Source organism: Stigmatopora argus, chromosome 14 (genome assembly GCF_051989625.1).
Source record: "Stigmatopora argus isolate UIUO_Sarg chromosome 14, RoL_Sarg_1.0, whole genome shotgun sequence".
Taxonomy (NCBI): domain Eukaryota; kingdom Metazoa; phylum Chordata; class Actinopteri; order Syngnathiformes; family Syngnathidae; genus Stigmatopora; species Stigmatopora argus.
Genome location: NC_135400.1, coordinates 14,720,861 through 14,745,861, shown reverse-complemented (window position 1 = coordinate 14,745,861; position 25,001 = coordinate 14,720,861). Strand labels below are relative to the sequence as shown.

The 25,001-nt window shown below is 40.1% G+C and overlaps 1 protein-coding gene across 1 annotated transcript; it reads left to right on the top strand.

Moving 5' to 3' along the window:
- Positions 1–110: 110 nt before the first annotated feature.
- On the top strand, positions 111–20,775 carry kank2 (KN motif and ankyrin repeat domains 2). The gene is made up of 13 exons (XM_077619969.1): positions 111–479; positions 7,334–7,411; positions 14,258–14,340; positions 14,539–15,909; positions 16,221–16,424; positions 16,502–16,610; positions 17,059–17,475; positions 17,557–17,644; positions 17,966–18,185; positions 18,257–18,399; positions 18,574–18,774; positions 18,851–18,949; positions 19,915–20,775. The coding sequence occupies exons 3-13, from the start codon at positions 14,304–14,306 to the stop codon at positions 19,969–19,971; spliced, it is 2,946 nt and encodes a 981-aa protein (XP_077476095.1). The 5' UTR covers positions 111–479; positions 7,334–7,411; positions 14,258–14,303; the 3' UTR covers positions 19,972–20,775.
- Positions 20,776–25,001: the final 4,226 nt, after the last annotated feature.

The window sequence follows — 25,001 nt, the reverse complement described above, 5'->3', positions numbered from 1 at the left end:
GGGGGATCTATAACTGTCGATGTGATGGGTTAAAGGTTATAAGAATTAAAATAATAGAGGTAGAAGTATACTACAAAAAACTATACATAATCCTGTTTATTTAAGATTGCAGTATTTAAGATTGCGCTCATGCAATTGTGGCAGCAATCTAACCCTGTATTCATATAGGCTGAATTTAAGCTTCTTGTGCGGGTCCTGCTCCACGAGGATTTGATCATTTCTCCTGACCTGCAGTTTGAACACCACTGATTTGGAGTGTCCATTTTGTGTAAAGTGACCAATACTATTTCCAATTGCCCTGCAGGAGGTCGCTTCTCTCCTCCAATCCTAAAGTCTGCCGCTGGCCCTTTAAGAGGAGTCTGGGGGAGGGGCCGCGCTGAGCATCCTGGCTGCGGTGTTTTTGTCTGTCTGTCACTGAGCGTTCCCGGACCGAGGCGACTGGAAGGACGGAAGGAAGGATTTACAAAGCCGGGGAGCAGGTATGAAATGCATTGATCTTCCATTCAATTTGCTCTATTTTTAAAATGCAATCCGTTGAAAGCGATTGCAATTTTGTATTTTTATTTTCATATTCCTCCCTTGCAAAGTGCCGTTCGCAAGCTGCTAGCATACTTTGACTTTTTGATTTTTTTTAAACGAATCGTCGATCATATTTATTTTCTCTTATTTTTTCTTAAAATCGATCTTCGCTTCCGAATCGTCTATTTAAACAAGAGTTTATGATGAGTGATGGAAAAGCAGGATTTGTTTGATTTTCTATCCTTGCCATGTGATGAATGGGTCTCGTGCTTTCCTCAAGCTAGCATTAATGTGCCTTCATAATAATAATAATCATAATTTGATGCCAAAATTAAAATGATCGTTATGAAAATATGACTCTAGTTCAGAGTTCTGTTCAAATCCGAATTGTATTAATCGGCGGGTGGAAAAAAAATATGTATATTCAGTCCATCTTTCATATTGTGTATTGTTCTGGAGGGTTATGGTCCTCATTGTGTGTTGTTTGAAGAATTATAACTTTTTCCTTTGGAAAAGTGTCAGCATTACAGTATAATTGTGACAGGCCTCACTTAGTAATATATTATATATTTTTTAATAGTGGCATTACATTTTTTAATGGGAATGTCCATGCAGCTGCTCAGGGGAGAGGGTGGGTCCGCGCTTTCTGCTGCTCCTCATTACTTCCAGATGTTGGTCCACTTTTTTTCCCCCCAGTCTTGCCCTCAAAAAGTGCTCATCTGGTTTGGCCGTAGCAGTCCGGCTGTTGCCCGAGGGAGGTGGTCCTCGAAAATGCCCCCCCGAGTATCAATTATATGTGGATGTTTATCAATAGCATGAAAAGAGTTCATCAGTTGTCGTGTGGTTTTGTCCGTCAACGCCACGCCACCGTGCGCTCAATGACGGGGGTCGACCCTTCGGATGGGCTCCGTCTCAGCGACCGGTTGTTTTTCCCACACTCGGCGAGCTGAGCGGACCTAACCGAATACCCTAAAACCACCCAATGGAACCCTTGGCTGCCCTTGTTTTTGACTCCCTGAAATTTTGACCCTGGAATGCAGGGCATCTCGTTAAAGCATTCGGACCCCCTCCGCTGGGGGCTGCGAAGGAATGCCGGAGCAATATAAAAAACAATTTGCACGGTGGGCCACACGCCGGCAGGACTAATGAAATGACTCCCCGGAACCCGCGTGATGGCGTCCGCTGTGTGTTGATTGCATGTCTGGAGAATGGAGCGTGTGTTGTTGTTGAACAATATCTTAGCGTTTCAATGTGGAAAGCTTGTTGGTGAAAGAATGCTTTTTTCCTGTAATTTTACATGCAATCAAAGTGTCTTTGGGGAGTGCCTGGAGGAGGAAATACACATTTTTGTGGCAGATTTTATCAGTAAGGTAGTGAGTGATTGAGATTGAATAAAATCTTGAAAGTAAACAAAAGTAAACACCCATTTTTTGCACCTGGGTTCGAGTCTGGGACACCTGGTTATGACGAGCTACCTAACGAGTCCCGGCCTGATACATTAATAGTTATTCTATCACAAAATATTCATTTTGACAATGTCCTAGCGAAAAATAGTGATTCCGATCGCCTTAAAAAATGTTTTGTCGTACTATACATACTTTTTTGTTCTTGTTTGTTGCAGAGCACCCCTATTTTTTTTAAACTTGATGCTTTTCACCTGATTCCAAACTTCTAATAATGAGGTGCTGGGGCCCGATTTCCAATCACGTTGATCAGAAGGTTATCCCTAATTGACGTGTATCGCCGTCAATGGCAGCAAAGTAGTAGTTTATACAAAATAAGAAAAACAAACAAATTTTCTCTTTCTCCCCCCATTTCAATCTTTATGGTATAATCCATCTTTTTAAACGATGCTTCCAGATAACAGCGAGCATGACGCTATCCAAGATAGCAACAGATACGTTGCCGCCCCTCCCAGCGACCACGCTTGGGCATTTGTCTCCCCCCTCGTCTTTTTAAGCCGCCACTATTTGGATTCCAAAGCTGTTTTTAATCCAACCGTCCTGTCCAGTGTGTACTTGAGGTAGGAGTTTAAACAAATACACCAGACCATTTCAAAAACACAGGCAGATATTGTTTACTGTCATAGAAGGACTTGGTAAATGTCTTGTAAATTGTGTTTGAGTGTTCTTATGGTCTAATCTGGATGAATCAGGAAGACTAATAATTCCACCCTAGCTGCTTTAATTGGATAATTGACCTGGAAACCTGAAACTCGCTAACATACCGGAATAGGTTAAGTAGATTTTCTCTCTATTTTGTACCTGGCGATGGGGTGCTAGGGTCCTGTAATTATAAACAGAACTTCCAATATCATTGCACTTGACTGGTTTTGAAGCATTAGGTTTCAATTTAACTTGGAGCGATCCCTGAACTAACATTAACACCGTTAGTACAAGAGAAAGGTTGTTGATTAGTTTCCTGACACACAGGTTTTAAATGGCCATATGCCAAAGTTACTGTGTGGTCTATGGAAGAACTGTGATTTATTTTTTTGTTTTTTTAGGGCAACTATCACCACCAAAGTTTGGGTTTTATTGTCGGTTTAGGTTTTGATGTGGTATAGTGAGTCTTTTTGAAATGGGAAACGGAACTGACAAGATCTCTGGACCAAAATGACTTCCGGTGCGACAGCGTCCAATCTCGACTGGACGAGCTCTTAAGTAACCCTGCTTTGAACAAGCATCTTCCTTCCTTCAGGACTATGTCCCCCCACCAATCCCCCCACCCCGACGACCTTTGCGGTCAGCCCCTCTGCTCGCCATCACTCTTAATCCGCCCCCATTTCCAGTAAGGCGTTTTCTTCAAACAACCCAAGCTTTTGCCTTTTCTTTTTTTGGGTTCTTTCTTTCCGGCAACCTCTCCCTCGCCGAGTTTCCTGTCGGGATGAGCCAATGGCTGGACCGCTTGGCGTTCACGCTTCTTTAAGAGTAATGCGAGCCGCCCTGCCCCTCCCGTTAAGTCCAGCCGGACCGCTCAGCACTTGGCTAGCCCCTCTGTCTTGCCGTGTTTTTTTGTCTTTTAAAATGAAAGCAGATCATGTTTTGGACACTAACCTAAGAGTGACTGAAAATGTTTGATAATGAAATTAGATCCTAATTAGTCTTCCGTACTTGGCTGCTTTAGCCCCACCCACTAAGAAAAGGCCTAACAGAAGATGTCAGACCCAGAATGAGGTGCAAAGTTTGCTAGCATCCTATCTAGTGGCTTGCTATACTCTTGTCGCCATGTCAGCATTATTTCTGCAGCACTACAAAGTTAGAAATAATCATCAATTCTGGTTGTGATGTCACAACCAGAAATTATCATCAATTCTGGTTGGGACGTCACAACCTACTCTGGTTGGGACGCCACAGCCTACTCTGGCGGTGACGTCACAGCCTACTCTGGCTGTGACGTCACAGCCTACTCTGGCTGTGACGTCACATCATACTCTGGCTGTGACGTCACAACCTACTCTGGTTGTGATGTCACAACCAGAATAGGTAAAAAAAAATGGTGCATTGTTTTGGGTGGAATAACTGAAAAGGTTAAAAAAAAGGCAGATTTGAGTGCCAAATTAATTTACTACATGTCAACTTACATTAGTTCACTCATTTTTTTGGCATAGTTATAATTTGTTAGCAACTTTCACTTATTAGCTGCTCCCAGTTTAAATGAATGGGACACCTATTGGTGTCAATGGCAGGTAATGTATAGCCTTTAGAGTGTTGGTCTATTTATTTATTGCACTGAAATATTCCCAGTCTGCAACAGTGCCAAAAAAGTTTATTTTTCCATTTTGAAATAGCTTGCTTCTCTCTAATAGTTGTAATATTGTAGAATATTATAGATGGATTTCCCAACCCATTTATGGATATTTGCTGTATTGGCTCTCTGTGAGAAAATGGTTATTTGTAAGCCTTGAAAGAAATTGGAAAGTACCCAGAGGTTCCCACCCCTTTTATACGGTATACATTTGGCTGAAGTATTATACTGCGAACTGCGAACGTAAAGAAAGCATCTGTTTTCCACATGGAGAGCCAGACACGGACGTCACGGCGAATAGACACGTCCCTGCTGTTGTGTAACTGCCCCTTTCGTCTCGATTAAGATCATTTGTGGCCCCCGAGGAAAGAAACTTTTGACCATAAATGAGCTTCGGTGGGGAAAGATAAAGTGCCGCCTCTGTTCCTCATGAGCGCGCTCCTTTGTCCACGTATTTTTAGACGTGGAATGCGCAAATGGCGGGTGTCCTCTGAGCGAAGACATTTTAAATTATATATTGACTTATTGTTAGCTCTTCTCGTGATCTTGTGCCTGATCTCCCTTCTGTGAGTTTGCTCATCCGGGGAGTTGACTCCATCCGGGATTCGCACTTGATTCACGCTGGTGGTCTAAAGTTTCCGTTTCAAAACATCTCATTTTCTTTCGTATCGTCCCTTTTTTTGCAGCCGATTTTGTTTACATTCTGTTTTCCTGGGTTGGGAGGAAGTGAGCGGCTTGTTACTGTGGTCCTCCAAGGACTCTCCCCTTTCCTGTAAAGTCGCATTAGCACCAATTAGCTGGCAAATGTCACCGCGAAAGTCGTTCCTGACAAATTGTAATGTCATCTCCGTCTTTACCTGGCAACGCAACAGCTGTGTTTTTGGGAACGCCATGGATCAGTGAGTTTAAAGCAGGGCTGTCCAAACTACAGCCAGCGGCGCTGCTCAGTTTTTATGGGCCCGTATCTTCAAATATGGCTCGCACAAGAAGCTTGAATTTTGCCTACTTTGCATTTCTCATCTTTAACATAAGATGGAGCTATCGCTAATCAGTTAGCTGAGGGGTCCAAACATGAAAACACGTTGAAACAAATGTGTAGTATATTTATTTTGGAATATCCTTATACTTGTGAACAAGTTGTGAAAGTGAGCTTGAATGGTTGTGAGTCTTATGGTGCTCTGTGATTGGCTGGCAAGCAATACAGGGTCATTTACATCTGTTGACAGCTATAAATATACATTTCAAGTTGGCATAGGCCCGGTGGGGCGAGTGGTTAGTGTGTCAGCCTCACAGCTTTGGGGTCCTGGGTTCAAGTCCAGGTCAGTCCACTTGTGTAGAGTTCCACATTCCAGAAACATGCATGATAGGCTGATTGGACACTCTAAATTGCCCCTAGGTATGTGTGTGAGTGGTTGTTTGTCTCCTTGTGCCCTGTGATTGGGTGGCGACCGATTCAGGGTGGCCCGGAGACAGCTAGGATTGGCTTCAGCAACCCCCGTGACCCTAATGAGGATAAAGCGATTCAGAAAATGAGATGAAAAGTTGGTAGAAGTTTGGACACCCCGCGTTTAAAGTATTGGAAAGCGCCACCTCTTTTACAGTCTTCACACTGTCTTTCTTGGCTTTTGAGTGCGAATCAGAATCCAAAATGGTGCGATTCCTGGAAATCAAGACATCAAACCCACTTGAGTGTCAGCATGCGGGTCCCAAAAGACACTTGGGGAACTATTTGTTTGTTTTGAGGTGCCGAGGACTGGCGGCGGACATGCCGTCTGTCTTCCGCCGAGATGCCCCGCCTCTCTTTTTCTATTAGAACCAGCTGTGGAACCGGGGGCCCCGCATGAATGGCTCTTTGTGATTTGCAGGTTTGACGCCCTCTCGGTGCCTCTGACGTGACACGATGACGACAACGAGGCTTGTTACGATTTTTGGATAAGGTCACGGAAATCTCGCTCGAAAAGACGAGGGAAATGTCACCGCCAGTGAACGGGCTTGGGTGGAATTTTGACAAACGGCAGACGCGCTTACGTCGCTCGTCCACCACGTACACAGACTTCCTACGCAGTAGAGGAATGTAAAGCCTTGATAAAAACGAACTGTACGTCGGCTTCAGTTTGAAACGATTCGCCATTTTATGTGCTTTTGCTCTCAGAAGTTACAGCTTAAAAAATTAAACTGACTTGTGTGAGCTAACCCTTAATAATAACTACAATTTAAAAACATGCTCTTTTTTTACGTGATTCCAAGCCACTTTTTAACAAATGAAACTGCACAATTCAGCTGTCAAAACCCGCAGTGAAAACAGAGGTCGGATTTATCATCCTGAAGTACACGGCGGTAAACTGAACCGCACCGCTTGGTGGAAATTCGGTTTGCGGCTGGCGGCCTTGGCCCCATCTACGAAGGTGAACTTGTGCAGCTGTTCAAAGAAAACATTTGGCAATCACGCCGCAGCCTCCCGCCGCGAGGAGATGCTCGGCGGACTTCGACCGAATGCTTTATTCTTTCCAAGTTTTTGTGTCTCTTGCAGCGACTGGAATTTTGTAGGCGTGTAGTGTGTGTATGAAATACAGTAATCCCTCGATTATCGCGGTTAATGTAGACCAGACATGGTCGCGATAAATTAAAAACCGCAAAGTAGCGTCACCCCTATTTAAAAAAAAATATATACATATATATATTTTTACTTCGTTTCAGTGTGGATTTTCACATTTTTATGAACTTACAAAAAAGAAAATCCCCCAGATAAAAATCTGTGATGTAGAGAATCTGCGAAAGTTGAAGCCGCGATATTCGAGGGATTAGTGTACATTTTTTAATAGCTACAAAGCAACTAAATAATCAAGATAGACAAGGATATTGTCAAAACAAATGTATGGTTTCTTTCTGAGGCATCGCAGATCCTCAAAATCGGGTGACTTGAACTCGGGGGCACAAATATGTGATTGCAACAACGCTAATAGCGTTGCAAACGGCGGTTTTGATGAGCATCTACTTGTATCTTTTTCAGCGAGTTTTGCCAGTTTTCAACCGATGTGGGCTAAAATTTTCTTCTTGTTTTTGACAGGTGCCGGCTTGAGAAAGCAGCAGACGGACGGGAGGCAGTCGGAGGAGACCGGCAAGGAGCGGCCCCCTGTCGTTGCGGGTAGGAAATGGAAACATTTACCCTTATACCGTATTTTCACGACTATAAGGCTCACTTAAAAGTCTTAAATTTTCTCCCAAATAGAGGGCGCCGTATAATCCAGTGTGCTTTATATATGGAAACAAAAATAAAATCTGTCATTCATTGAGGGTGCGCCTTATGATGCGGTGCGCCTTATAGTCGTGAAAATACGGTACTCATTGAAAAACCGGTCTCGAGCTTGGGAGACTGGGTAGGAAAAAAAAAACTCTCACCGACGTTGCTAGTTCTCATTTTGCGAGACGGAGATGTAATTCTTTGTAATGGCAACAGTGCTGAGTTGGAGATTTTCGGAGCAGTTGCTAACTTAGAGAAATTTGAAATGATTCTTCAGGGTGGTCCCGATCTTTCGGAGAGGATCTAGAGGAAAACGCTAAATAACATTGTGTAGATGCGTATCAGCAAGTGTAGGAGCGCTGCTGTCGATGCACTGCGGTAGGTTAAATATGTCATGGGGCTATTCTGGTGAAAGTCTGTCTTTGTGACGTTCAGCAGATGAGCTGCATCTTCAACACGCCGGCAAGGCTTTTAATCATAAAGGCACGCAGGAGAGGAGGTAGCGACGTCCATTAAATGTGACACGCAAAATGCACTGGAAGAGATCACAGTCGAGGAGTGGAGATGAACTTTTGACCGTTTTGTGCGGCGCGCAAAAGTAATTTAAAATTATAGTTGGAAACAGAATCTTTACTGTATTTCCCTTTTAAAAATCCCCCTAAAATAATTTTATTTAAGTCTTCACAAAAGCCTTTTTTAAAATAAATAAATCAAAATATTTCCCATTTTCTTAGCTTTTTTTTACTGTATTTTCTTGAATTAAATTTAAAGATTAGAGTAAATATTACACTTTTTCTACAGTACAATTTTTTTTTAATTTAAAATCGTTATATTTAGTTTTCCCCCCACTTTAGAAAAATCACAAATGTTTATTAATTATTAAAAATGTTTACTCTTCTCATTTTATTTTTTTTATTGTAAATACATTAAAAAATAGAAAATGTAAATAAAATAAAACAAATAAAACAAACGTGTTTTTATTATAAATACATTACAAATATATAACATTTATATTAAATAAAACACTGTTTTTATTATAAATACATAAAAAAATAGAACATTTAAACAAAAAATAAAACAAATAAGACAAACGTTTTTATTATAAATACATTAAAAAATAGAACATTTAAATAAAATAAAACAAATAAAACAAACCGTTTTTATTATAAATACATAAAAAATAGAACATTTAAATACAATAAAACAAATAAAACAAACCGTTTTTATTATAAATACATAAAAAATAGAACATTTCAATAAAATAAAAAACAAACTGTTTTTATTATAAATACATTAAAAAATAGAACATTTAAATAAAATAAAACAAACTGTTTTTATTAAAGAAAATGTAAATAGAAATAAAAATATATGTCATAGAATCTTTGCTAACAGGCTCAAAAAGAGGATTTGGACAAACTTTAATGTCTAAATGATTTTTCAACTTTCAGAAAAGCTGGCAATCCATGAGTGGATTAATTTTGTTAACCTAGTGGGCATAAATAACTATTGAAACTAACTATGTGACCGAAAAATGAGTTTGACAGCCGCGATCTAGGCAGAGGACGACGTTCCTTCGGTGGATTACGCAGAAAAGCGACAGTTTATTATGACGCTGGGGGCCCTTGAATTACAATTTACATTCCTACGTGGGCGACGTAAACCAATTGGCGTGAAATGTGTTTTTTCCTAGGTGTGAATATGAACGTGAAAGGCTGTTTGTTTATACATACGTACGATTGGCTGGCGACCAGTCGACGCTGCGCACGCAAAGCCCGACTGCCGAAAGCAACTTGGACTCGTGTGAATGTGCTCTCAATCCATTCCGTTTAGTATTTTTGCTTTACCATCTCCACGCCACGTTAACGCTTTTTGTCTTGCTCTTCTTTATCGCTTCTTCCCGTCCTGGCAATAACGTCTCCGTCAGATGACGTCCTAATTGACAGTTGTTGCTTTTTATGTTGCAACCAAAGAGTCTGTTCATCAACAAAATTGGCTGTTAAAAACGTATGTAATTGGCTGTTAAAAACGTGTATTGTTGCCAATGATGCTTACAATGAAATTAGCCCACTTTAGGTTCAAACCGTTGTTTTCCAGCCTTAATTCTAGCGGTCATTGCGTACGGGTTAAATACGTTTTCTGAATTTGATCACGGGACATTATGGCATCATTTTTTGGGTCATTAAAGACAAATCCTAAATAAATACCAAGCATAACATAAAAAATAAAGACCTGTCTTCCACATATATTGATTGCGTTTTTGTAGACAATAAAAGACTAAAATTACAACAGTATTTAATTCCCTATTTATTTTGATCATTTCTAATGCAGAAATAAAATGATACATTCATCAAATATTAATAAAAAACACAATAAATCCTTTAAAACTTCAGGCTTATTATTACTATTATATCATTTTTAATGCAAAAATACAATTATACAGTCATCAAATGTTAATAAAAACCAAAATAAAACCTTTAAAACCATCAAATATTAATAAAAACCAAAATAAAACCTTTAAAATCATCAAATATTAATAAAAACCAAAATAAAACCTTTAAAACCATCAAATATTAATAAAAACCAAAATAAAACCTTTAAAACTTCAGGCTTATTATTACTATTATCATTTTTAATGCAGAAATAAAATTATACATTCATCAAATGTTAATAAAACCTTTAAAACCATCACATATGAATAAAAAACAAAATAAAACCTTTAAAACTTCAGGCTTATTTTTACTTTTATATAACTATAGCATTTTTGATGCAGAAATGAAATTATACATTCATCAAATGTTAATAAAAACCAAAATAAAACCTTTAAAACCATCAAATATGAATAAAAAACAAAATAAAACCTTTAAAACCTCAGGCTTATTATTACTTTTATATCATTATATCACTTTAAATGCATAAATAACATTATAAATTCATCAAATGTTAATAAAAACATATTACAGTACTCTAATCCACTCCGCTCTACTTTCTTCCTTAGATTCAAATGACAAAATAGATGCAGCCACTTTTAAAACAAAAGGCCTTTTTCTTATTTTCAAAGTAGCTCATTCTAATTCCAATTTTGTATAGCAAACATGAAAACAAAGGCTTTCATTTAGCCATAAATGACTCCATTTTGTTGTCTAAGAGGAGGCTAAATTCAGTGAGAACAGGCCGTCTCTGTTAGCGTGTCATCTCAATGGAACTCTGTGCGCACGTAGCGTGCGCATGGGGGGAGTGGACACCCACCCGCCCGCTAGCCAGACAGATGCGGGGGAGGCGTGTTGCCGTGGGCGTATAAATATATATATTTTTTTGCTTTTTAAGGCGCTGATGTGGGAAAACGAGATGAAAGTTTTTGTGTCTCCAAAGTTGAGGCTGTTTGGCTGTGTGGCCACACTCTAAAATTATATCTCATAAACTGTCCCCTGTCAAATCCGCCCCTCCGCACACACTAACATACATACACACACACACACGCACATACTCCCCTTTTTTGTGTACCGTATTTTCCCGACTATAAGGCGCACTTAAGTCTTAAATTTTCTCCAAAGTAGACAGGATGCCTTATAATCCAGTGTTCCTTATATATGGAAAAAATAAAATGTGTCATTCATTGAGGGTGCGCCTTATAATGCAGTGCGCCTTATAGTCGTGAAAATACGGTATATATTTTGCTGTCCACAGTTATATGCTTCCACCTTCAGGATTGGAAAGGGGTTAAAAAAATCTGCCTTTTTAATGTTTAAGCATTGACGGTGATGGACATTCAAGCCATTTATCTATCTAGTTTAATTTATTGAAAACAAAATACTTCAATTTTACTCTGCTTCCTTTGAAGATTTCAACGTTTCAGTCTTTTGACCCATCGAGAGGCACTGTTTACGCGACTAGCGCCAACTAGTGTCAAAGCTGAGAAGTGTAAGAGAATGTAGGCTGAACTTAAGATTCTTGTGTCTGTCACATTCAAGGATATTTTCATCATTTTACTGCAGGCCAGTCAAAACTGGGCAGCCGACGACAGTTGGCCCGTGGGCCGTAGTTTGCACACCCCTCGCGCATAAACTCAAACCTTGGTGTGACAGTTTAATTCCACTTTGGGAATAGACCCAGCCAAAACCGCTTGACTTTTATTCTTGATTGTAACTATTCCACATCACTATTGAGTCATTTCTACTTGCCATCACACATTTTGCCGTCGTCATAAATCCTACTTGGGAAAGTGAAAAGTCATCCAAATCAAAGTAGAGAAGACAAATTCCGCTTTGAACGCGTGTTCCAATCCGCTTGGCCGACCCATCAGACCTATAAAATTCAGGGCAGGAACTGTCTCGCGTTTAAACGGCTTCACATGCGGCAGGCGTTAGTGTGGCTGTCGCTGAAAGTCAAAATGGCTTCCCTTGTGTGCCTTCGTGTTTGTTAGGTCGTGTTGGTATGAGTGGGTGATCAAGGGCGTCGATAAGAGGGAATTGTAGCCAGACATTAAACTGACTGTGGGACATACCAAGTGCATTGAGTCAGCATTTCCAAGTGTCCTACTTTTTGCCAGCCACTCGGCAGCCAGAGTGCAGTGGAGTCGCCAATGAGACCCCAAATAGCAAAAGTTGTGTTAACCAGGGTTGCCAGATGGGGAAACAGTCTCCAATGTCAATGCCCTGAGTTTGATTAAAAAGTAGCCCAATTTGCAAGCTCAGATTTTTAATACAACTCTATATTTTTGTATTGTAACCAGGAAAATCCAAATGTTTTGCAGAGAAGCATTGTGGCAGATGTAGAAATGGTTAGTTAATAAATGAATCGACACATTTGACAATGTTTTCGAGAGTTGATTCTGAAGTGCATTCTGGGAAAAGTATTTTTATGGCAAATGAATTGGTGTGAAAAGCAAAGAATTTGCCAGGATACAAAAAAAAACTATTTTAATGTCATTGCCAGGAGAATTGTTTTCAATTTGTTATCTCAACAATTAGTTTAGACAAATTTCACTGAGTGGACATACAAGTTTAACTATGAAAAGCAGGCAAAATAACTTCTTCCGAACCCCCAAATTTTGTCAAAAGTGACCCAAATTTCATTTTTTAGAGAGTTGATTCTGAAGTGCAAGTATTTTTATGGCAAATGAATTGGTGTGAAAACAAATTTGCCAGAATACGAAACAAAACCTATTTTAATATCATTACCAGAAGAGTTATTTTCTTCAATTCCTAATCTTAACAATTAGCCAAAAAAGACTTGATTGTGCAAATTAGCCAAATTTCACTGGTGGACATAAAAGTTTAACTATGAAAACCAAGCAAAAGAGCTCGTTCCGACCCCCAAATTTTGTCAAAAATAACCCAAATTTCATTCAACCCGCCCAATACATTTCTCCCACGACAAATCACCCAATCTGGCAACAGTTTTTTGCAAAACGAGTACAGTGGTCCCTCTCATTACAGCCGTAACGGTCATTTCCCGAATCATCCCACCGTATCAGTCCCAACTCCGGCACCCGCGTATCGGCTTCAAGTTAAATATTACATCCCCAATGCCTCAGGCAGTTAATTTTTTCCAAACAAGGATGCGGGAGGAACACGTGGTGGTGTGTTTGCGCAAAAATGCATCACAGCCCTGCACAATTAGCACAGAGAACTCCTGATCGTCAGCTGACCTCGGGGCAAACGGTGGTTAAATGCAGTGGAAAAGAAACTGGGAGGAAAAAATGAGAAGGAAAAAGCACAGAAGAGCGTATACCCTGATTTTGCGCGGCACATTTTCACGTGCGCCGACCATTCCTAATAAGGCTGCAAGTCTCAAAGCTCTGTCCTGGAATTGGCTGCCAGGAAACTTTTCCCCCCGTTACTCTTCTTCTGGACTAAGACGAAGAAGAGAAACAAACATGGAGCAAGCGATGGTGACCCTAAAGTAGGATAAAATTAACCCACGGAGGCAGACAGCATTTGCACAATAATATTGGAAAGAAAAAAAGTGAAGGCTTGCTTCATAAATGACTCTAGCTGTTTATTGGGAAGCGCTAATATACCTTTTTCTCGTTAAAGCAGCAGTAGGGAGAATTTGCTCCTCTATAGGAGTAATTAACACACGCTTGTTAAGCGTGCCGCAGATTTTGCACTCAACAGAAAAGTTAACGTTGTCGCAAAACTCAAAATAGGAGATATTCTCTCTAGCCAGTTAATGTATTTTACGGATAATAATATTTTTTTATAGTGTTTGGCTGGGCCTGTGACTTATCCTGACGTACAACTCATATTTTTTTTCTTCACTCTGATTGCTAACAGTATGGTATGTTTTTTTTTTCTAGGCTAAATAGTAGTTTTCCCAAAAAACTTAACTGTAACGTTAACTGGAGACCTATTTTACTATTGGTTCCTAATGTAGTATTACTTTATCGTATAAGGTTTGGTCTTTTTTTCTTGATCATTTAAAAAAGTGACCCCCAAAAATGCAATTTGTATATTTTTTGGCTAGTGCCACTTATACTCGAGTGTAATTTATAGTCCACAAATACGGTAGTAAGATGTATCAATCACTTGATTTTATTTGAAATTCATTTGATGTCACTAGACGTTCAATCTAAATCAGTTTCATGGAAGAAATATTAGTATTCATCTTGTAAATGCTCAAAATGAGTATTAAGGACGTCTGAACAGCCACCACGATAGATTTATGAATGGGAAAAAACTTGCTTTTGATCCCATTTCAGCAACAAAGTTTTATTCCCTGGTGTTGATGGCCCTCGTTTTTTTTCTCCAGGTGAGAGCGAGCGGGTGAAGATCTGAACGCAGCCTCCTCCCCTGAAATGGCTCAAGTGCTGCACATGGACGCCGGCTTCCCAGGTACATTTCATCTCCCCGTTGGTAACGTTCCGTTGTTCCGTGGATCTGAAAAGTCAACCGGCGTGACGTCAGAAAACCAACAAGGGCTTCATTCTTCGCAAAAAACAACGGCCCAAAATTGATCCCATTTTCCCCAGTCTGAGCCCGAGATTAGACCGAGATTTGCGTTTGTTTAAAGTCCATTTCCTTCCGCCGCAGGGAAGCTGAGCTCCCCGGCCGGCCCCTCCCTCCACGCCAAGGAGCAGGAGGCGCCCTACTCGGTGGAGACCCCCTACGGCTACCGCCTGGACCTGGACTTCCTCAAGTACGTCAACGACATCGAGAAGGGCAACACCATCAGGAAGGTCCCCGTTCAGAGGCGGCCGCGCTACGGCTCGCTGCCCCGCGGCAGCTACGGCTACAGCGGCTCCTGGTGGACCTCCACCGAATCCCTGTGCTCCAACGCCAGCGTGGACAGTCGCCACTCCTCCTTCTCCTACTGCGCTCCGGGCTACCACGCCACCCACAGGCCCAACTTCAGCGCCGCCCGCGTGGAGAAGACCTTGCTGGATGCGCGCAGGAAGTTGGAAGAAGAGAAAGAAGGAAGGAGGTTCTCCAACTTGGGGAGCATGCACAGCAGCGTGGTGGGTTCCAACACCTCCATCAGCAGCGCGCATAGCTTCAACCGCGCCCACGGCGGAGGAGGAGGAACCTTCACTCCCATGAGTTCGGGCCTGTCCACCCCGGTAACGCCGACCCCGGCGCACTTGCAGAACGTCCGGGAGCAGATGGCGGCCGCCCTCAGGAAAATCCGGGACCTTGAGGACCAGGTCAAGACCATCCCCGTCCTCCAGGTGAAGATCTCCGTGCTGCAGGAAGAGAAACGGCAGCTCAGCGTCCAACTGAAGAGCCAGAAGTTCCTGGGCCACACCATGGGCTTCAGCCGAGGCAGGAGCCGAGGAGAACTGTACATCGACATCCCAGAAGAAGAGGCCGGCGCGGGAAGCAAGCCCGAAAAAGAGCCCGCCACCGCCATCGCCACCACGCCGGAGGGCTCCAAGCAAGACTCGGGATGCGAGATCGAGGACACGGTCATCGTGGCCGGAGCCAGACCGGAGGCCAAGCGGGAGCTGCGGACCATCGGGGTGGGCCCGGAGGCGGAGAAGAACAGTCGCCAGGTGGGGGTGGGCGTTCGGGAGGTGGATTTGGGACTGCTCCCGGAGGCCGAGGCTTTGAAGAACCAAGTGCTTCATCTGGAGGCTCAGCTGAAAAGAATGGCGGATGAGCTGCGGGCAGCGCAGCTCCCGCCGACGTCCGCCCGGGGCGAGGATGGGGGGCCTCGGGCCGAGCACCCGGTGATGGCCACCACCGTGGGATGGCAAGATCTCCAGGAGGGCAACCTGCAGACCGTGGTCAGCTTCGCGCAGAGGTCCCCGCACAGGGAACAGAGAACTGTTGGCATCCAAGTGTACACGCTGGAACAGCCCACCGTGGTGGAGGTGGGAACTCTGCTCCGAGCGGTCAGCTGCAGCTCCCCGTCGCCGTCCTTGGAGGGTCCCCACAGAGGACAAAGCCACGCCTCCACAACAGGTACGGGAATAATTCTTTCGTATAGTACTCTAGAAAAAGTTGGGCTTTTTTTAGGCAAAAAAAAAACAGACTGTCGTTTTATTCCATTTTTATTAGGATCAACGACCAAGAGTCACAATGTATTTGGCCCCATTTTTACTCGTGATAAATACTCAACTAAGTGCCTACAATGTCAAAATTTCCCAAACAAACTAATTTTTACTCCCGTGATGAATACTCTGTTGCTTACAATGTCAGATTTTCCAAACAACATAGTGTTTATTTTTGTTCTCAGCACAATGTCATCTATATACTGTTTTTTCTTTGTCCAGAATCTACCGTGGGGTTGCCCATCCCGGTCTGCTCCAAGCAAGTCCGCGACATCCTGAAGAGCGAACTGTCCACGTCCGTCCCCGTTTCTAACCCCGCCGTCGCCGTCGGCACGGGAGGCGATCAGATGCCGTCGGGTCACTCGAAAGAAGACGAAAGGCACCCGGAAACCGATGCGGTGACGTTTCAAGAAAGCCACCGCTCGGGTAACCCATTGTTCACGTCGTTCCCCGAACAACCGTCCTTCCACGTTGAAACTGAGCTATTGAATGTTTTTGTGCAGTTTCGTCTCCTGAATCTTCTCTGAGGTCCATCATGAAGCGAAAAGCAGAAGGGGAACCTGGCTCTCCTTCAACCAAGAAAAACCTTCAGTTCATTGGCGTCAATGGAGGGTATGAAACAAACGATACCTTTATCTTTTTTTTAATGATTTGAAAAAATAGTGGAGAAAACAGTATTTCTAGGAAGGGGCTCTCTAACATAGAGCCCGACTTTTGATCAATTCTTCAAATTAATAATGACTATGACTTGTAATTGTAACAAAATAGACTACCGCATTTTCACGACTATAAGGCGCACCACATTATAAGGCGCACCCTCAATGAATGACACATTTAGATTTTTTCCATATATAAAGCACACTGGATTATAAGACGCCCTGTCTATTTGGGAGAAAATTTAAGACTTAAGTACGCCTTCTAGTCGTGAAAATACGGTACACAAAATATTTCTTTCTCCAGTTGACCTAGTTAAGCCACCAATCAGTTCATTACTGAGGCTCCACAGTCAATTATGTTTATTTTTTTGCAATCGAGAAAACTGCCTTGTTTCCACCCACAGTTACGAATCGACGTCTTCGGAAGACAGCAGCAGCTCGGACGAAGAGAGCGACTCCAGCGAGTATCACGAAGCCAGGGAAAAACTGCCCGAGTCCACCGCCGTGCACCAGCAATCATCCCGGCCTCTAGAGGGTGACGACGTACCTCGGCGGACAACCGGTGGACGGGAGACGGAGTGTGCTGCCACGGACAAATCTCAACTAGCGCCGGCGACCCAAGCTCTAGAAAATCCCCCCCAGACGCTGGCGAACACTTGGGCTTCCCAGGAAAGCGTCAATCCCACGATGCCCGCCGGCACTGATTTCAAGTCACCCGTGACCTCGAGTCCAGAAGTCGCCGGGCAGCAGACGGACACTCCGGCTTCCGTCACGCCAGAAACCGAGTCGGCATCTGCGAGTGTCCCCACGAATCAAATCAGGTAAGCGTGGACAAGTGCTTTGTGGAGTGGAAAAATGCAATGGCAGATCATCTTCAACTGTCTACTTTGTCACGGTTCCAGGTTGGAACTAAGTGACAGCCTGATGTCAGCGCTTGGTGAACTTCAGAAGGCCCTCGGGGAGCCCAACGCTTTCAGCCAGCAAGGAGCGGTACGTTTAATTGTCGTCCGTTAAGGGTGGTTCTTAACTCACTTGAACCCCAAAAATGAGCTGGTTTTACAATAACTTTGCCATATTTTCACCTTAAAACAAAACAAAACAAAAAAGTACACACAGCCAACTATCATTTTGAACTTGTCTTTAATCTTGCACTTTAAAAATAATAATTGTACAATTAAAAGAAAAAACATTTTGCATAGCGTTACATTTTGGAATGGGTTTTTAAATGTATTTTACTAGCAAAACATTGTCATTTAAGCGCAAAAGTCTAATGGCTGTTTTGACAGTGTTCTGTTCATGTCTCCATTTTAGAGAGAGGTTTACACCAGCGTGTTGCAGGAATGGCTTCGCGTCTCCTGCCACAAAGCGGCAGACGCGGCGGCGGTTCAGGCCTACGTGGAGGCCTTTGCCGCCGTGTCCCCTCAATTGCTGGAGTTCATCATCAACATGTCGGACGGCAACGGCAACACGGCGCTGCATTACACCGTCTCGCACTCCAACTTCCCCGTGGTGAAACTGCTGCTCGACACCGGTGAGTTGCCACGGAATCCCTCCGACTTGCTTTCTCTTTTCCTCACTGAGTCACGAATGTCGCCTCGTCAGGTCTTTGCAACGCCGACAAGCAGAACAAAGCGGGGTATACGGCCATCATGCTCACAGCTCTGGCGGCTTTCCACTCGGACGGCGACCTCCAAACCGTCTTGCAGCTCTTGCGCACGGGGGACGTCAACGCCAAGGCCAGCCAGGTACGCCCTCTATAGCTTGCGTAATGTTAGCTTTGTTCTGTAATTAGCAATGTCTTTTTTTGAGCTGTAAAAAAAACATCAACAATGTAATTGTTACACCAACTTTAATGTGAAATGATATTGTGGAAATGTTTAGTGGTTTTGTCAAATCCACCCAACGTTCGTGTTCGACAGGCCGGCCAGACGGCGCTGATGCTGGCCGTCAGTCACGGGCGGGGTGACATGGTGCGGGCCCTCTTGTCCTGCGGCGCCCAAGTTAACGTCCGCGACGAAGACGGCTCCACGGCGCTCATGTGCGCCTGCGAGCATGGCCACGTGGACATCGTGCGCCAGCTCCTGTCAGTCCCGGGCTGCGACGTGACCCTCACCGATAACGTGAGTCGAGTTGGCCTCCGTTTGTCTTTGATCCGCCACGCATTGTCCCCCTTGACGCCATCTGGTCGTGTTTCAGGACGGCAGCACGGCGCTCTCCATTGCCCTGGAGGCCAGCCAGAACGACATCGCCGTGCTCCTCTACGCTCACCTCAACTTCGCCAAGCCGCCTTCCCCCGTAAGCTCTCAAACATCCATTCGTGGACTATAGTAAGGCATGGTCTTTTTTTAAAGAAAAAAAAGCCCTACGCTATCTAAAAAAAACTCTGCTATAGTAAGGCTTTTTTTCTTTAAAAAAAGACCATGCCTTACTACACACACACACACACACACACCTTTTTTAAAAGAAAAAAGCTTTACTATTGTAAGGCTTTTTTTCTTTAAAAAAAAGACCATGTATAGTAAGGCTTTTTTAAAGAAAAAAGCCTTACTATACATGGTCTTTTTTTAAGGAAAAAAAGCCTTACTCTAGTAAGGCTTTTTTTTAAGAAAAAGCTTACTATACATGGTCTTTTTTTAAGAAAAAAAAGCCTTACTATACATGGTCTTTTTCTAAGAAAAAAGACCATGTATAGTGAGGCATTTTTTCTTTAAAAAAAGACCATGTATAGTAAGGCTTTTTTTAAAGAAAAAAGCTTACTATACATGGTCTTTTTTTAAGAAAAAAAGTTTTACTAAAGTACAGCTTTTTTTCTTTAGAAAAAGCCTTACTATAGTAGGGCTTTTTTAAAGAAAAAAAGCCTTACTATACATTGTATAGTAAGGCTTTTTTAAAGAAAAAACACCTTTCTATACATGGATTTTTTTTAAAGAAAAACAGCCTTACTACAGTAAAGAAAAAAGACCATGTATAGTAAGGCTTTTTTTCTTAAAAAAAGACCATGAATAGTAAGGCTTTAAAAAAAAAAAAAAGCCTTACTATACATGGTCTTTTTTTTTAGAAAAAAAGCCTTACTATAGTCACCTGGGTTAAGCTCCAGCATACTCCACAAGCCTTTCGAAGAGGGGCAGAATGAAAGACTTGCAGTAATAGAAATACCTGGGGTCGACAGCAAAAGGGGTCAATGACTTGTCTGTAAAAAAAATGATTTTGGTTAATATGCATGACTTGATTTCACCCCAAAAAGTCTTCCCTCTTTTCAGGTTTCGCCCAAATCTCCTCTGTTGGGCTCCTCTCCTCCTGCCGGTGATCCAAAATGAAAGCCTGCAACTCACCATTAAAGAAAGTGACTGACGAGAAACACTGCCCTAAATAGCCACAACTGTGTTTTAGTTAGTTGTTGTGTATTACCAGCGACTCCACTAAACCATATGTGCATTTTAAACAAAAAAACCTAACTGCCAGCTGTGTGGAATAACAAAAGCCACCCTAACTTACCTTCTGTTATCAAGTGTCCTTGGTGAGTTGCATCCACTTTTCCTCACCGCCGCAACTCTTTTATCCGTATTTATACACCAAATGTAGTCTATTTTTGATAAGTTTTCCTTCCCCAATCTAATTTACCTCAGGATGACTTTCTTTTATTTTGCACCAGCCAACAGACGAATACATTAAAGAAGGTATGAGAGCAAGTGTTTTTTTTCATACGTGAAGGTGGATTGCTGCAAGAAAGAATTTGAAAAAAGGCCATGAAATGAAATCGACTTGAACAGGTGGCGCTAGTCGAAGTATGAAGGAAAAGTAAATGACTGATGTGGTTAAACTTAGTCAAATATGTCTAACGATTTGTTTGTCCCTTTCCAATTGGTAGCAATTTGCTTTTGATGTTGACGTTTGAAGTACTTTTTAACCCCGCTGAAAGAGCGGTTCACTTTTAAAAGGTGTTTATTTACGTAAGCATCTATCTTTTTATACACGTAGAGCCTTTAAGATCACGCCTACTTTATGTAATCGCACAGCTCTTACTTAAGCTCCTGTTATGAAGGGTTATGAACAATGTTTTGACTGCTTCTTCTATAATAGTGCATATTTTTGAAGAACTATTAAATAAGTTCTGCACTGTCTGTGTTGTTTATTTACTGCTAAAGTACTTGGTACAGTTTCGTTTTGTTTGTTACTATACATGGTCTTTGGGGGGAAAAAAGAAAAAAAAAGACCATGTATAGAAAGGCTTTTTTCTTAAAAAACGACCATGTATAGTAAGGCTTTTTTAAAGAAAAAAAGCCTTACTATACATGGTCGTTTTTTAAGAAAAAAAGCCTTACTATACTATGTCGTTTTTTTAAAGAAAAAAAACCTTCCTATACTATGTCGTTTAAGAAAAAAAGCCTTACTATACTATGTCGTGTTTTAAGAAAAAAAAAAGCCTAACTATACTATGCCGTTTTTTAAAAGAAAAAAACCCTTACTATACTATGTCGTTTAAGAAAAAACCCTTACTATACTATGTCGTTAAAGAAAAAACCCTTACTATACTATGTCATTCTAAAAAAACGACATAGTATAGTAAGGCTTTTTTTCTCAAAAATCGACATAGTATAGTAAGGCTTTTTTTCGTAAAAAACGACATAGTATAGTAAGGCTTTTTTCCTTAAAAACGACATAGTATAGTAAGGCTTTTTTTTCTCAAAAAACGACATAGTATAGCAAGGCTTTTTTTTCTTAAAAAACGACATAGTATAGTAAGGCTTTTTTTCTTAAAAAAAACGACATAGTATAGTAAGGCTTTTTTTCTCAAAAAACGGCATAGTATAGTAAGGCTTTTTTTCTCAAAAAACGACATAGTATAGTAAGGCTTTTCTTCTTAAAAAACGACATAGTATAGTAAGGCTTTTTTCCTTAAAAAACGGCATAGTATAGTAAGGCTTTTCTTCTTAAAAAACGACATAGTATAGTAAGGCTTTTATCCTTAAAAAACGACATAGTATAGTAAGGCTTTTTTTCTCAAAAAACGGCATAGTATAGTAAGGCTTTTTTTCTCAAAAAACGGCATAGTATAGTAAGGCTTTTTTTCTTAAAAAAAACGACATAGTATAGTAAGGCTTTTTTTCTCAAAAAACGGCATAGTATAGTAAGGCTTTTTTTCTCAAAAAACGACATAGTATAGCAAGGCTTTTTTTTCTTAAAAAACGACATAGTATAGTAAGGCTTTTTTTCTTAAAAAAAACGACATAGTATAGTAAGGCTTTTTTTCTCAAAAAACGGCATAGTATAGTAAGGCTTTTTTTCTCAAAAAACGACATAGTATAGTAAGGCTTTTCTTCTTAAAAAACGACATAGTATAGTAAGGCTTTTTTCCTTAAAAAACGGCATAGTATAGTAAGGCTTTTCTTCTTAAAAAACGACATAGTATAGTAAGGCTTTTATCCTTAAAAAACGACATAGTATAGTAAGGCTTTTTTTCTCAAAAAACGGCATAGTATAGTAAGGCTTTTTTTCTCAAAAAACGGCATAGTATAGTAAGGCTTTTTTTCTCAAAAAACGACATAGTATACTAAGGCTTTTTTTCTCAAAAAACGACATAGTATACTAAGGCTTTTTTTCTCAAAAAACGACATAGTATAGCAAGGCTTTTTTTTCTTAAAAAACGACATAGTATAGTAAGGCTTTTTTTTTCTTTAAAAAACGACATAGTATAGTAAGGCTTTTTTTCTCAAAAAACGACATAGTATAGTAAGGCTTTTTTTCTCAAAAAAACGACATATTATAGTAAGGCTTTTTTTCTCAAAAATCGACATAGTATAGTAAGGCTTTTTTTCTCAAAAAACGGCATAGTATAGTAAGGCTTTTTTTCTCAAAAAACGACATAGTATAGTAAGGCTTTTTTTCTCAAAAAACGACATAGTATAGTAAGGCTTTTTTTCTCAAAAAATGACATAGTATAGCAAGGCTTTTTTTCTTAAAAAAACGACATTGTATAGTAAGGCTTTTTTTCTCAAAAAACGACATAGTATAGTAAGGCTTTTTTTCTCAAAAAACGGCATAGTATAGTAAGGCTTTTTTTTCTCAAAAAACGACATAGTATAGTAAGGCTTTTCTTCTTAAAAAACGACATAGTATAGTAAGGCTTTTTTCCTTAAAAAACGACATAGTATAGTAAGGTTTTTTTTCTTAAAAAACGACATAGTATAGTAAGGTTTTTTTTCTTAAAAAACGACATAGTATAGTAAGGCTTTTTTTCCTCAAAAACGACATAGTATAGTAAGGCTTTTTTTCTCAAAAAACGACATAGTATAGTAAGGCTTTTTTCTCAAAAAACGGCATAGTATAGTAAGGCTTTTTTTCTCAAAAAACGACATAGTATAGTAAGGCTTTTCTTCTTAAAAAACGACATAGTATAGTAAGGCTTTTTTTTCTCAAAAAACGACATAGTATAGCAAGGCTTTTTTTTCTTAAAAAACGACATAGTATAGTAAGGCTTTTTTTTCTTAAAAAAAACGACATAGTATAGTAAGGCTTTTTTTCTCAAAAAACGACATAGTATAGTAAGGCTTTTTTTCTCAAAAAAACGACATAGTATAGTAAGGCTTTTTTTCTCAAAAATCGACATAGTATAGTAAGGCTTTTTTTCTCAAAAAACGGCATAGTATAGTAAGGCTTTTCTTCTTAAAAAACGACATAGTATAGTAAGGCTTTTATCCTTAAAAAACGACATAGTATAGTAAGGCTTTTTTTCTCAAAAAACGACATAGTATAGTAAGGCTTTTTTTTCTCAAAAAAACGACATAGTATAGTAAGGCTTTTTTTCTCAAAAATCGACATAGTATAGTGAAGCGTTTTTTCTCAAAAAACGACATAGTATAGTAAGGCTTTTTTTCTCAAAAAACGACATAGTATAGCAAGGCTTTTTTTTCTTAAAAAACGACATAGTATAGTAAGGCTTTTTTTCTTAAAAAACGGCATAGTATAGTAAGGCTTTTCTTCTTAAAAAACGACATAGTATAGTAAGGCTTTTTTCCTTAAAAAACGACATAGTATAGTAAGGTTTTTTTTCTCAAAAAACGGCATAGTATAGTAAGGCTTTTCTTCTTAAAAAACGACATCGTATAGTAAGGCTTTTATCCTTAAAAAACGACATAGTATAGTAAGGTTTTTTTTCTTAAAAAACGACATAGTATAGTAAGGCTTTTTTTCTCAAAAACGACATAGTATAGTAAGGTTTTTTTTCTTAAAAAACGACATAGTATAGTAAGGCTTTTTTTCTCAAAAACGACATAGTATAGTAAGGCTTTTTTTCTCAAAAAACGACATAGTATAGTAAGGCTTTTTTCTCAAAAAACGACATAGTATAGTAAGGCTTTTTTTTCTTAAAAAAACGACATAGTATAGTAAGGCTTTTTTTCTCAAAAAAACGACATAGTATAGTAAGGCTTTTTTTTCTCAAAAAAACGACATAGTATAGTAAGGCTTTTTTTCTCAAAAATCGACATAGTATAGTGAGGCTTTTTTTCTCAAAAAACGGCATAGTATAGTAAGGCTTTTTTTCTAAAAAAACGGCATAGTATAGTAAGGCTTTTCTTCTTAAAAAACGACATAGTATAGTAAGGCTTTTTTCCTTAAAAAACGACATAGTATAGTAAGGGTTTTTTTCTTAAAAAAACGACATAGTATAGTAAGGCTTTTTTTCTCAAAAACGACATAGTATAGTAAGGCTTTTTTTCTCAAAAAACGACATAGTATAGTAAGGCTTTTTTTCTCAAAAAACGACATAGTATACGAAGGCTTTTTTTCTCAAAAAACGACATAGTATAGTAAGGCTTTTTTTCTCAAAAAACGACATAGTATAGTAAGGCTTTTTTTCTCAAAAAACGACATAGTATACGAAGGCTTTTTTTCTCAAAAAACGACATAGTATAGCAAGGCTTTTTTTTCTTAAAAAACGACATAGTATAGTAAGGCTTTTTTTTCTTAAAAAAAACGACATAGTATAGTAAGGCTTTTTTTCTCAAAAAACGACATAGTATAGTAAGGCTTTTTTTCTCAAAAAAACGACATAGTATAGTAAGGCTTTTTTTCTCAAAAATCGACATAGTATAGTAAGGCTTTTTTTCTCAAAAAACGGCATAGTATAGTAAGGCTTTTCTTCTTAAAAAACGACATAGTATAGTAAGGCTTTTATCCTTAAAAAACGACATAGTATAGTAAGGCTTTTTTTCTCAAAAAACGACATAGTATAGTAAGGCTTTTTTTTCTCAAAAAAACGACATAGTATAGTAAGGCTTTTTTTCTCAAAAATCGACATAGTATAGTGAAGCGTTTTTTCTCAAAAAACGACATAGTATAGTAAGGC